Source organism: Bufo gargarizans, chromosome 10, assembly GCF_014858855.1.
Source record: "Bufo gargarizans isolate SCDJY-AF-19 chromosome 10, ASM1485885v1, whole genome shotgun sequence".
Taxonomy (NCBI): Eukaryota; Metazoa; Chordata; class Amphibia; order Anura; family Bufonidae; genus Bufo; species Bufo gargarizans.
In genome coordinates, this window is record NC_058089.1 from 123321132 (window position 1) to 123335149 (window position 14018).

A 14018-nucleotide genomic window follows, 5' to 3' on the forward strand; every position below is an offset into this window, starting at 1 on the left:
AGAAGTGAATATCACACCATACAGCAGAACTTTTCTTTTATAGTGCAAAACTGATATTTCTCCAGAATCGCCCCTCCAACGAACATTGCGCTTTAGGGGCCGCTCCATCCATTGTGTGTCCCTCGTCCTAGAGTCCACGTCTGGTCACTGTGAGGCTGATGTGGGCAGTTTCCGAGCAAATGTCCTTCTTGGAATGGGATCTGAATCTCTTCCACTGTGAGGTCCTGGAACGCAAAGTGTTATCATCATGGAGGAGGCTCTATCCAAAGACTGCAGCACCAATGTGGACCCACAACTACACCCAGGACACATTATAGGGAGACCATGCTGCACCAACGTGGACCACACTCCACCCAGAGAAGATTGTGGGGAGACATGCTGCACCAACGTAGACCTGAGACTACACTCCACCCCGGACAGATTATGGGGAGACATGCTGCACCAACGTGGACCTGAGACTATGCTCCACCCTGGACAGATTATGGGGAGATCTGCTCACTTACTGCTGCTGGAAGACTCTGTGCTGCTCTGTCCGCTGGTGATGTGATGCCAGTATGCACTGCGGGGCAGCATGGAGGTGCTGGGACCAGGGTGAGGCACATTCTCGGGTTCTTTGTTCAGTAGCTAAAGTGTAAAAAACAAACCAATGAGCTGCTGCAGGGGCCGTACTGTGCTGAGGGCCCACACACAGCAGTGTACATGATGGATTCTCGTACTTTTTCACACCACATCTGCTTGGGGATTCTGTTGCCGATTTTGACTTTGTATTACAAAGCGTGAAATCTGGACTGACCTGCTGGGAGAAAGGGGACGTGTACAGGAAATTCCATCAGTGTTGCTGGTACTGTATTGCACTGCAGAGTTTTCGGATGTAATCTGCACTGTGCATGTGGCCCAAGATTGATTTTTGCAGGAAGCAAAGGGTTACTACCTGCAGCTTGGCCCTAATGTTAACGAGCACCTTATGGCTGGAGCCCGCATCACCACCTTCTTAGATGCGAGAAAAATGTGATTCTTACCCGGGAATTTTTTTCCATCTCGAGAAGGAGACTCTTGTGCTGTTCAGCCAGAGCCAGGACGGCCGTGTGCACTCGCTCATAGATCTGCTGTCCTTGAAGGGTCTGGAAGGTGAAGAGTCCCTCGCTGATCCCACACACCCTAAAAGACAGCAGTAACGGTCAGGACAGACTACCCTCTGTGACAGTCTCCTCGCCGCTCTCCGTACGCCGCCTACCCTCTGTGACAGTCTCCTCACTGCTCTCTGTACGCCGCCTGCCCTCTGTGACAGTCTCCTCACTGCTCTCTGTACACCGCCTGCCCTCTGTGACAGTCTCCTCACTGCTCTCTGTACGCCGCCTGCCCTCTGTGACAGTCTCCTCACTGCTCTCCGTACGCCGCCTACCCTCTGTGACAGTCTCCTCACTGCTCTCCATATACTGCCTGGCATCTACATGACTGTCTCCTCACCGCTCTCCATATACTGCCTGGCATCTACGTGACTGTCTCCTCACCGCTCTCCATATACTGCCTGGCATCTACGTGACCATCTCCTCGCTGCTCTCCATACACCGCCTACTGTCTGTTCATTGCTCTTCCTATAATGCCTGCCACGGACCGTCTTCTCTTCCTATACTGCCTGCCGCATACATGACCTTGTCCTTGCCGCTCTCCATATTCTGCCTGCCATCTACATGACTGTCTCCTCACCGCTCTCCATATACTGCCTGCCATCTACATGACTGTCTCCTTGACGCTCTCCATAGACTGCCTGGCATCTACATGACTGTCTCCTCACCGCTCTCCATATACTGCCTGCCATCTACATGACTGTCTCCTCGATGCTCTCCATATACTGCCTGCCATCTACATGACTGTCTCCTCACCGCTCTCCATATACTGCCTGGCATCTACGTGACTGTCTCCTCACCGCTCTGCCTCAAATGTGAAGCGTGAGGAGTCGCTCCCATATCGTCGGAGGGCGCAGAGGGGCCAGGACAGCAGCTTGGTGCGAGGCTTGTGAGGGTCCCAGAGGTAGAGGTTCTCTTCCGTTATCTGCATCTTGCACTCTCCGTACACTTCCAGGATGGACGATGGCAGCAGGAAGACGTTGAAGCGTTCTGAAAAGAAGCGAAGGATCAGTCTGGCTTCATGTCTCCCTCCTCCAATGATGGGGACTATATAAGAGCCAGGTCTCCAGCAGACCCGTCTTCTCCGGATTCACCTGCAGAGGGCGCCCTCACCTGTCTGTTCACTCTGCACTCCTGGAGTCAGCAGGTCTGGTTCTCCGACATTACAGTCCGTAACCCGTGTGCCCGGACAGTCCATGGACAGCACCTTGAACCACTCCTCAGCGTCCAGCTCTAGAATGTAGAAGAGACCTTCAGCATGGAGGACGGCGGACACAGACCCCTGCTCCCCGGACTGTATGAACTGTCCAGATTCCGGGGCTTACAGCACAGCTCACCTGAATCACAGGTGAAGGTGCGGGCGAGGTCGTCGCAGAAGATAATGGCCACCGCTTGTCGCTTTGTTTCCTTAGGAAGCCGCATGATGCATTTAACATTACTGATCTCCATCACCTGAAGAAAGAGCAACAGAGAGGAGTCCAGTGACAACCTCCACCGCACGGAGCTGAGAGCGCCGCACAGCCTCATATGACCCCTCAAGAGACCAGCGGCCTCCAGAGGATCAGAAGAGTGACCTAAAGGAGGATATGTGGAAGAGCTGAAGACCTGCATCTCCACTTGTCACCTGCAGTCCTATGCAACACCACAGATAACACAGGGATCGCTCTCTCAGTACAGATAATGTAGTAGATGTCACCTGCAGTCCTATGTAACACCACAGTGATAGGTCTCTCAGTACAGATAGTGGATGTCACCTGCAGTCCTATGTCACTCTACAGATAACACAGTAATAACGCTCTGAGTACAAATGTATTATATGTTACCTGCAGTCCTATGCAACACCACAGATAACACAGTGATCGCTCTCTCAGTACAGATTATGTAGTAGATGTCACCTGCAGTCCTATGTAATATCACAGATAATACAGTGATAACTCTCCGAGTACAGATAATGTACAGTGCTCAAAAAAATAAAGGGAACACAAAAATAAAACATCCTAGATCTGAATTAATTAAATATTCTTCTGAAATACTTTGTTCTTTACATAGTTGAATGTGCTGTAGGGCTGAAACGATTATTCGAATAACTCGATTAAATCGAGTCAAAAAATTCATCGATGCAGTTTCCCTGCATCGAGGAATCGTTTAGATCACGTGATCACGGAGAAGGAGTGAAATTAAGCGTCTCACTCACCGCTTCCGTGTCCTCCGGAGGCCAGAGAGGCAGGACTGAGCCGGCACAGCTGAGGAGGAGGAGGGAGTCTCTCCCTCCCCACTGTGCGCGGCTGCCGCTGAAGACCAATGAGGACAGAGTAGGAGGAGGAGGGGAGGGACTGTGGCCACTGCGCCACCAATGAATGTGCCGGCCATATCCCACAGGGTCCCCCTCCTCCCCCCCATCATTGGTGGCAGTGTCAGTTCCGATCGGAGCCCCAGCAGTGTAATGCTGGGGCTCCGATCGGTTACCATGGCAGCCAGGAGTCACGCTGCTGAAGTCCTGGCTGCCATGGTATGTTAGTGAGCAGAGAGCAGCGCATTATACTCACGTGCGCTGTGGCCGGCGGTCGCTCCTTCTCATAGGTCTGTGCGGCGCATTGCTAATGCTGTAAGCATTAGCTATCCGCCGCACAGACAGAAGAAGGAGCGACCGCCGGCCACAGCGCACGTGAGTATAATGCGCTGCTCTCTGCTCACTAACATACCATGGCAGCCAGGACTTCAGCAGCGTGACTCCTGGCTGCCATGGTAACCGATCGGAGCCCCAGCATTACACTGCTGGGGCTCAGATCGGAACTGACACTGCCACCAATGATGGGGGGGGAGGAGGGGGACCCTGTGACCACTGCCACCAATGATTAATTGGTTACCAGAGGGGGCAGGCAGATCAGAGGCTGGGGGGAGGGGGGCAGGCAGATCAGAGGCTGGGGGGAGGGGGGGGAGGCAGATCAGAGGCTGGGGGGAGGGGGGAAGGCAGATCAGAGGCTGGGGGGAGGGGGGCAGGCAGATCAGAGGCTGGGGGGCAGGCAGATCAGAGGCTGGGGGGAGGGGGGCAGGCAGATCAGAGGCTGGGGGGAGGGGGGAGGCAGATCAGAGGCTGGGGGGAGGGGGGAGGCAGATCAGAGGCTGGGGAGAGGCAGATCAGAGGCTGGGGGGGGGAGGCAGATCAGAGGCTGGGGGGGGCAGATCAGAGGCTGGGGGGGGGGCAGATCAGAGGCTGGAGGTGGGGGGGAGCCAGATCAGAGGCTGGAGGTGGGGGGGAGCCAGATCAGAGGCTGGAGGGGGGGGGGGAGCCAGATCAGAGGCTGGGGGGGGGGGGGGGAGCCAGATCAGAGGCTGGGGGGGGCCAGATCAGAGGCTGGGGGGGAGCCATATCAGAGGCTGGGGGGGAGCCAGATCAGAGGCTGGGGGGGGGAGCCAGATCAGAGGCTGGGGGGGGGGAGCCAGATCAGAGGCTGGGGGGGGGGAGCCAGATCAGAGGCTGGGGGGGGGGAGCCAGATCAGAGGCTGGGGAGCCAGATCAGAGGCTGGGGGGGGGGGGGGGGGAGCCAGATCAGAGGCTGGGGGGGGGGGGGGAGCCAGATCAGAGGCTGGGGGGGGGGGGGGAGCCAGATCAGAGGCTGGGGGGAGGCAGATGGAGAGAGAGTGGTTAATGGAGGCTGCAAGCACCACCTTGGCGTGTATAAAGTTATTGGTTTAGAGAGGGGTTAATGAAGGCACCTCCAAGGTGCTTTCATTAACCTCTTCAAACCAATAGCTTTATACATGCCTAATGCCAAGGTGCTTCCATTAACCCCTCCAAACCCAATGGGCATGTATAAAGTTATTGGTTTGGAGGGGTTAATGGAAGCACCTTGGCATTAGGCATGTATAAAGTTATTAACCCCTTCAAACCAATAACTTTATACATACCTAATTACGTACGTTATTTTAAGTAGCTTTTTCTTATTAGAAATATAATCGATAGAATACTCGATTACAAAAATATTCATTTACTGCAGCCCTAATGTGCTGACAACAAAATCACACAAAAATTAAAAATTGGAAATTAAATTTTTCAACCCATGGAGGTCTGGATTTGGAGTCACACTGCAGGCTGATCCAACTTTGATGTAATGTCCTTAAAACAAGTCAAAATGAGGCTCAGTAGTGTGTGTGGCCTCCACGTGCCGGTATGACCACCCTACAACGCCTGTGCATGCTCCTGATGAGGTGGCGGACGGTCTCCTGAGGGATCTCCTCCCAGACCTGGACTAAAGCATCTGCCAACTCCTGGACAGTCTGTGGTGCAACGTGACGTTGGCGGATAGAGCGAGACATGATGTCCCAGATGTGCTCAATTGGATTCAGGTCTGGGGAACGGGCGGGCCGGTCCATAGCATCAATGCCTTCGTCTTGCAGGAACTGCTGACACACTCCAGCCACATGAGGTCTAGCATTGTCTTGCATTAGGAGGAACCCAGGGCCAACCGCACCAGCATATGGTCTCACAAGGGGTCTGAGGATCTCATCTCGGTACCTACAGGCAGTCAGGCTACCTCTGGCGAGCACATGGAGGCCTGTGCGGCCTTCCAAAGAAATGCCACCCCACACCATTACTGACCCAATGCCAAACCGGTCATGCTGGAGGATGTTGCAGGCAGCAGAACGTTCTCCACGGCGTCTCCAGACTCTGTCGCGTCTGTCATGTGCTCAGTGTGAACCTGCTTTCATCTGTGAAGAGCACAGGGCGCCAGTGGCGAATTTGCCAATCTTGGTGTTCTCTGGCAAATGCCAAACGTCCTGCATAGTGTTGGGCTGTAAGCACAACCCCCACCTGTGGACGTCGGGCCCTCATGGAGTCTGTTTCTGACCGTTTGAGCAGACACATGCACATTGGTGGCCTGCTGGAGGTCATTTTGCAGGGCTCTGGCAGTGCTCCTCCTGTTCCTCCTTGCACAAAGGCGGAGGTAGCGGTCCTAATGCTGGGTTGTTGCCCTCCTACGGCCTCCTCCACGTCTTCTGATGTACTGGCCTGTCTCCTGGTGGCGCCTCCATGCTCTGGACACTACGCTGACAGCCACAGCTCGCATTGATGGGCCATCCTGGATAAGCTGCACCACCTGAGCCACCTGTGTGGGTTCTAGACTCCGTCTCCTGCTACCACTAGAGTGAAAGCACCGCCAGCATTCACAAGTGACCAAAACATCAGCCAGGAAGCATAGGACCTGAGAAGTGGTCTGTGGTCACCCCCTGCAGAACCTCTCCTTTATTGGGGGGGTCTTGCTAATTGCCTATCATTTCCACCTGTTGTCTATCCCATTTGCACAACAGCAGTGAGACTGATTGTCACTCAGTGCCGCTTCCTGAGTGGACAGTTTGATTTCACAGAAGTGCGATTGACTTGGAGATACATTGTGGTGTTTAAGTGTTCCCTTTATTTTTTTGAGCAGTGTAGTAGATGTCACCTGCAGTCCTATGTAACACCACAGATACACAGTGATAACTCTCTGAGTACAGATAATGTAGTAGATATTACCTGCAGTCCTATGTCACTCTACAGATACTATCGTGATAGCTCTCTCAGTACAGATTATGTAGTAGATGTCACCTGCAGTCCTATGTAATATCACAGATAATACAGTGATAACTCACGAGTACAGATAGTAGATGTCACCTGCAGTCCTATGTCACTCTACAGATAACATCGTGATAGCTCTCTCAGTACAGATTATGTAGTAGATGTCACCTGCAGTCCTATGTAACCACATATAACAGTGACACCTCTCGGAGTATATATCATGTAGTAGATGTCACCTGCAGTCCTATGTAATATCACAGATAATACAGTGATAACTCACGAGTACAGATAGTGGATGTCACCTGCAGTCCTAGGTCACTATACAGATAATGTAGTAGACGTCACCTGCAGTCCTATGTAACACCACAGGTAACGCAGCGATTTCTGTAGTTGGGTGCACAGGTGACACGGTTGCCTCCATGCTGTGGACTGACTCTGCCCTCACTTGTAGCTGTATACTAGAGGTCGGTGCAGTACGGGCTCAGATTTCCGTGGCGCTGGAATATGGCCTTGGTCAGACTCGGTAATACGGCCACCATTGATCGACCGCACACAGTAGACTGAGAACATCCCCCCCCAGAGGCTTAGAAGTAGCTTGCAGCAGGAATTCTGTCCCTCACCTTTGGGCACATGCGCAGGAGGACTGACCTCTCATCCGGATACTTCTCCAGTCTCCAGGGTCCCTTACTGGAGGATTTCCTGAGCACCAGCCAGCAGCGGCGGTAGATCTGCAGATAGAAGGGTCACAGGTTACACAGAGCGGGGGATCCCAGGAGACGATGGCTTCCTTTACTGGTGGCAGAAGGGGTTAAAAAGGAACCAGTCAGCATGATGCCTGCCACCCACAACCACTTATTGGACTCAATGGGCGAAGTGGAGACCAGGTAAAGGGGCCCGTGTGATGTTCACCAAGACGTTTAACCAGCTGTGCGCCGTGATGCCAAGTGCCCCATGGAAGCTAATTCACTTGAGGAAACACACGTGAGTAATAAACGTGCAGCACAGCGGTAACTAACCGGACTCCGATCACACAGCTCCGCGCCCCCGGCGCTCCCGTCACACAGCTCCGCACCCCCGTCTCTCCCGTCACACAGCTCCGCGCCCCCAGTGCTCCCGTCACACAGCGCGGCACCCAGCGCCCCCCAGCGCTCCCGTCACACAGCGCGGCACCCCCAGCGCTCCCGTCACACAGCGCTGCACCCCAGCGCTCCCGTCACACAGCGCGGCACCCCCCGGCGGCTCCCGTCACACAGCTCCCGCCCCCAGCGCTCCCGTCACACAGCTCCGAGCCCCCAGCGCTCCCGTCACACAGCTCCGCGCTCCCGTCACACAGCTCCGCGCCCCCAGCGCTCCGTCACACAGCTCCGCGCTCCCGTCACACAGCTCCGCGCCCCCAGCGCTCCCGTCACACAGCGCGGCACCCCAGCGCTCCCGTCACACAGCGCGGCACCCCCAGCGCTCCCGTCACACAGCGCGGCACCCACCAGCGCTCCGTCACACAGCTCCGCGCCCCCGGCGCTCCCGTCACACAGCTCCGCGCCCCCGCCGCTCCCGTCACACAGCTCCGCGCCCCCAGCGCTCCCGTCACACAGCTCCGCGCCCCCAGCGCTCCCGTCACACAGCTCCGCGCTCCCGTCACACAGCTCCGCGCCCCCAGCGCTCCCGTCACACAGCTCCGCGCTCCCGTCACACAGCTCCGCGCCCCCAGCGCTCCCGTCACACAGCTCCCCGCCCCCGGCGCTCCCGTCACACAGCTCCCCGCCCCCGGCGCTCCCGTCACACAGCTCCCCGCCCCCGGCGCTCCCGTCACACAGCTCCCCGCCCCCGGCGCTCCCGTCACACAGCTCCCCGCCCCCGGCGCTCCCGTCACACAGCTCCGCGCCCCCGGCGCTCCCGTCACACAGCTCCGCGCCCCCAGCGCTCCCGTCACACAGCTCCGCGCCCCCAGCGCTCCCGTCACACAGCTCCGCGCCCCCGGCGCTCCCGTTCACACAGCTCCGCGCCCCCAGCGCTCCCGTCACACAGCTCCGCACCTCCACTACTCCAATCACACACAAGTTATTTGCTGCTGGTCATTGAAACAAAAAAAAAACTGCTGCTGATCCCTGACACAGAGAAGGGCTCCCTGTTGATCACTTAAAACTTAAAATAACTTGCTTATGATCCCTGAAAGATATGAGAACTCTCTGCTGATCCCTGACACAGAAGAACTTGCCGCTGATCTGTGATACAGAGAATAAAAATCTCTGCTGATCCATAAGAAACAGAAGAACTCATTGCTGATCATGGACACATGGGAGAACCGGCTGCAGATCGTGAGCAAACAGAAAAGCACAACTCCCTGCTGATCTCTTCAAGAACCACTACTACCCTCAAAATATATAACACTTGTGCAGTGTCCGTACGCAGGGGGCTCGGTGTTGGGGTGCAGCGTCCGTACGCAGGGGGCTCGGTGTTGGGGTGCAGCGTCCGTACGCAGGGGGCTCGGTGTTGGGGTGCAGCGTCCGTACGCAGGGGGCTCGGTGTTGGGGCGCAGCGTCCGTACGCAGGGGGCTAGGTGTTGGGGCGCAGCGTCCGTACGCAGGGGGCTCGGTGTTGGGGCGCAGCGTCCGTACACAGGGGGCTCGGTGTTGGGGCGCAGCGTCCGTACACAGGGGGCTCGGTGTTGGGGCGCAGTGTCCGTACACAGGGGGCTCGGTGTTGGGGCGCAGTGTCCATACACAGGGGGCTCGGTGTTGGGGTGCAGTGTCCATACACAGGGGGCTCGGTGTTGGGGCGCAGTGTCCATACACAGGGGGCTCGGTGTTGGGGCGCAGTGTCCATACACAGGGGGCTCGGTGTTGGGGCGCAGTGTCCATACACAGGGGGCTCGGTGTTGGGGCGCAGTGTCCATACACAAGGGGCTCGGTGTTGGGGCGCAGTGTCCATACACAGGGTGTTGGGGTGCAGTGTCCATACACAGGGGGCTCGGTGTTGGGGTGCAGTGTCCGTACACAGGGGGCTCGGTGTTGGGGCGCAGTGTCCGTACACAGGGGGCTCGGTGTGGGGGCGCAGTGTCCGTACACAGGGGGCTCGGTGTTGGGGCGCAGTGTCCGTACACAGGGGGCTCGGTGTTGGGGCGCAGTGTCCGTACACAGGGGGCTCGGTGTTGGGGCGCAGTGTCCGTACACAGGGGGCTCGGTGTTGGGGCGCAGTGTCCATACACAGGGGGCTCGGTGTTGGGGCGCAGTGTCCGTACACAGGGGGCTCGGTGTTGGGGCGCAGTGTCCATACACAGGGTGTTGGGGCGCAGTGTCCATACACAGGGTGTTGGGGTGCAGTGTCCATACACAGGGGGCTCGGTGTTGGGGTGCAGTGTCTATACACAGGGGGCTCGGTGTTGGGGCGCAGTGTCCATACACAGGGGGCTCGGTGTTGGGCGCAGTGTCCATACACAGGGTGTTGGGGTGCAGTGTCTATACACAGGGGGCTCGGTGTTGGGGCGCGCACCGGGAGGTGTATGGAGGGTGGGGCCCCAGGATTCGGATACACACCCCGAGTTTCCTGCTCTTCATCCGCACGTAGCCCTGTCTGACGATGTCCGTGGAGCTGGAGGCCATGACGCAGCTGCACCGGCCCGGCTCTCCTCATCCTCCTCTCGGCTCCGCTCCTGTCACTGCCCGGTTCCCCCTCCAATAACCAGTGGACAAATCCATGGATCCCAAGGCCAGGGGAGGACCGGCGCAAACCATTACACGAGACGGGGAGGAGCATCCAGGCGGCTCCATTCAGACAGTCAAACATCGGCTCGGCCACATCCATAGCGAGGAGGGAGGGTGAGAAGCGGGAGGCATAGAGACCTATAGAGCAGATATATATATATATATATACACCCGACACCTATAGAGCATATATATATATATATATATATATACACACCTGACACCTATAGAGCATATATATATATATATACACCTGACACCTATAGAGCATATATATATATATACACCTGACACCTATAGAGCATATATATATATATATACACCTGACACCTATAGAGCATATATATATATATACACCCGACACCTATAGAGCAGATATATATATATATACACCTGACACCTATAGAGCATACATATATATATACACCCGACACCTATAGAGCATATATATATATACACCTGACACCTATAGAGCATATATATATATACACACCTGACACCTATAGAGCAGATATATATATATATATATACACCCGACACCCATAGAGTATATATATATACACCTGACACCCATAGAGCATATATATATATATACACACCTGACACCTATAGAGCAGATATATATATATATATATATATACACCCGACACCTATAGAGCAGATATATATATATATATATACACCTGACACCTATAGAGGATATATATATAATGTGTGTGTGTAGACACCTATAGCATATATATGGACAGACTCCAGCCACCTCTAGAGTATACACGCTACTTACAAAAAGTTACAGATATTTGGCTTTTCGGTGAAATTTATGGAAAATATAAGAAGTTCCGGCTCCAGTGATGTTATGTGATGAAAGTCGGGCATGAAGCAGTGATGGTGATTCCCTCATCTCAAACAATTTATTATAACAGCCGACCCCAGTGCTGGGTACACCGCCACCAGATGTCAGTGTCTTGTTGAAGTTGCCTTTAATTAAAGCAGTTAAAGGGAACCTGTCACCGGGATTTTGTGTATAGAGCTGAGGACATGGCCGCTAGCACATCCGTAATACCCAGTCCCCATAGCTCTGTGTGCTTTTATTGTGTAAAAAAAATAATGATTTGATACATCTCCTGTCCCTGAGATGAGTCCTGTCCCTGAGATGAGTCCAGCACCGCCCCGAATCCTCAGAATCTCCTCCTTGCTCCCCGACGTCATAAAGCTAGAGCGCCGTAATCTCGAGATGCGTGAGCTAGCACATGCGCAGGGGCGTCATAGTGTTCCTTCCCTGTAGCCTCAGGGAAGGAACTACGCATGTGCTAGCTCGCGCATCGTGAGATTACGGCGCTCTAGCTTTATGACGTCGGGGAGAAAGGAGAAGATTCTGAGGATTCAGGGCGGTGCTGGACTCCTTCACGCTGGACTCATCTCAGGTTAATTTGCAAATGTATCAAATCGTTTTTTTTACACAATAAAAGCACACAGAGCTATGGGGACTGGGTATTGCGGATGTGCTAGCGGACATCTAGCAACCCATGTCCTCAGCTCTATACACAAAATCCCGGTGACAGGTTCCCTTTAAGAGATACACTATAGTGCTCCAAATCAAGGTACCCCAAGGGGTTAATATCCGCGTGTGGCAGACATACACTGACACAAAGGCAGGTCATAGACAGACTCTCATTATTACAATGAGTAAGGCAGTTTATACATCCTCGGGGGAGGGGCTGCGTCCCCTTTTGAGGCTCATGCCATTATTTCATTGGCTTCGAACAGGCATCCTCAATCTGCGGCCCTCCAGCACTACAACTCCCACAATGCCCTGCTGTAAGCTGATACCTGTAGGCTGTTCGGGCACGCTGGGAGTTGTAGTTTTGCAACAGCTGGAGGGCCGCAGTTTGAGGATGCCTGGCTGAGAAGGTAAAGACGATCAGATAACACTTGGCTTCTTGATATTCACTTCTCTTTCAGTCTCAGGAACTTGTCTGTGGCCTTGAGCATCAATTCCATCTTGACAACAACGTCTCCTCCTAGTCGCCCTAGGGTCCATTCACACGTCCGTAGTGTATTGCGGATCCGCAGGACACCCGGCCGGCACCCCCACAGAACTGCCTACAAGAACAGGACATGTCGCGTTCCGGAAATGCAGATACGGACAGCACACTGTGTGCTCTCCACATCCTTTCCTGCCCCATAGAGAATCAATGGGTCCGCACCCATTCCGGATAATTGCGGACGTGTGAATGGACCCTTATCATCCGCTGAGGCATGGCATCCTACTCTTCTTGAAGGGCGGCCCTCAGGTCATTGAGGTTCTGAGGTACAGAGTTACGAGCCTCTACGCTGGTGCATTGTCCTCCATGAAGATGACATTAGGCCGGTGTTGTACCTGCAGAGGCACGATGACTGGAGTAATGATGTTCTTCAGGTAGTCTGGGCTGTCCCTGGACCATTCATGGTGTAGGGCAGGTCTGTATGGACTAGAGACACCTGCTGCCCGCACTGTGACACCACCAAAGGCTTGTCTGGTGACCACAGTGACTGATACACAGCGCTCCCCTTGACGTCTCCATCATCGTTGGCGCCATCATTTCTGCTCAGTGTGAATGGACTTTCATCAGTGAACAGCACTGGTCCCTCGTCCAGCGTAGACGCTCCCTGGCCCATGCAGGACGATGACGCGTGTGCCTGGTGGTGCGGTCAGGTACCTTGCAGGTCGTCCAGCACGCAGACCACGCTGATGTAAATGGTGTGGAATGGTCTGACGTGACACTTGGTGCCTCTCGCCTCCCTGTGCCTGGAGTTCTGTGGCATTCACCATCCGGTTCCGCAGGGCATGGTTCACCATGAAGCGGTCATCAGCGTGGGATGTGGCCAAAGGACGTCCACTTCTCTGCCTTTCTGTGACTCTTCCAGTCTCTCTGATACAACCTGCTGAGGACTCTCTGTGGCTCAGGGGCCACTTCCATCTGAGAACATCCTGCTTGAAGCCTCGCAATGGTGAGGGGCTGTTCATTAATTGTTAGGTGCCGTCTTGGTCTCATGATGACAAAATGTGAGCAGCATGATGAGATCCACTGAGACGTCCGGGAAGAATGAGATAGTGGCACCATTCAGGTTAGCAGGACCCTTCTGTCGGGCCAAGGTCCTGGAGGGAGAGGGCGGGTGGGGATCACCACTAACACCATTGAAAAGAAATGTTCCCTCAGGTTTCCTTTAGGCCACTTCTCAGTGAAGCCTTCTTGATTTTTTTTAGCTTCTAGAGCATCAGAGACATGTCTGCTCACATAGCTAGGCTTCTTCCCCAGGGCTTCAGAGACATGTCTACTCACATAGCTAGGCTCCTCCCCCAGGGCTTCAGAGACATGTCTACTCACATAGCTAGGCTCCTCCCCCAGAGCTTCAGAGACAGTCTGCTCATATAGCTAGGCTCCCCCAGAGCTTCAGAGACATGTCTGCTCACATAGCTAGGCTCCCCCAGAGCTTCAGAGACACGTCTGCTCACATAGCTAGGCTCCCCCAGAGCTTCAGAGACACGTCTGCTCACATAGCTAGGCTCCCCCAGAGCATCAGAGACAGTCTGCTCACATAGCTAGGCTCCCCCAGAGCATCAAACATGTCTGCTCACATAGCTAGGCTCCC

General features: G+C 54.6%; 1 protein-coding gene across 2 annotated transcripts; it reads right to left on the reverse strand.

Moving 5' to 3' along the window:
• Positions 1 to 19: 19 nt before the first annotated feature.
• LOC122920351 (docking protein 4-like) lies at positions 20 to 10465 on the reverse strand. 2 transcript variants are annotated; one of them, XM_044269786.1, is made up of 8 exons: positions 10218 to 10465; positions 7305 to 7412; positions 2465 to 2579; positions 2241 to 2360; positions 1928 to 2117; positions 1020 to 1158; positions 504 to 624; positions 20 to 224 (listed from the first exon to the last, which is right to left on the reverse strand). In XM_044269786.1, the coding sequence occupies exons 1-8, from the start codon at positions 10281 to 10283 to the stop codon at positions 145 to 147; spliced, it is 939 nt and encodes a 312-aa protein (XP_044125721.1). In that variant the 5' UTR covers positions 10284 to 10465; the 3' UTR covers positions 20 to 144. The 2 variants fall into 2 exon arrangements, with proteins under 2 accessions (XP_044125721.1, XP_044125722.1); XM_044269787.1 differs by having other exon boundaries at positions 7333 to 7412; positions 10218 to 10268.
• Positions 10466 to 14018: the final 3553 nt, after the last annotated feature.

Coding starts and splice junctions, on each gene's coding strand:
- LOC122920351 (XM_044269786.1), bottom strand. CDS start 10,283: ATGGCCTCCAGCTCCACGGACATCGTCAGACAGGGCTACGTGCGGATG. Junction 2,361..2,464: donor CACCTTCACCTGTGATTCAG/GTGAGCTGTGCT, acceptor TCTACATTCTAG/AGCTGGACGCTGAGGAGTGG. Junction 225..503: donor CACAGAGTCTTCCAGCAGCA/GTAAGTGAGCAG, acceptor TTTGCGTTCCAG/GACCTCACAGTGGAAGAGAT.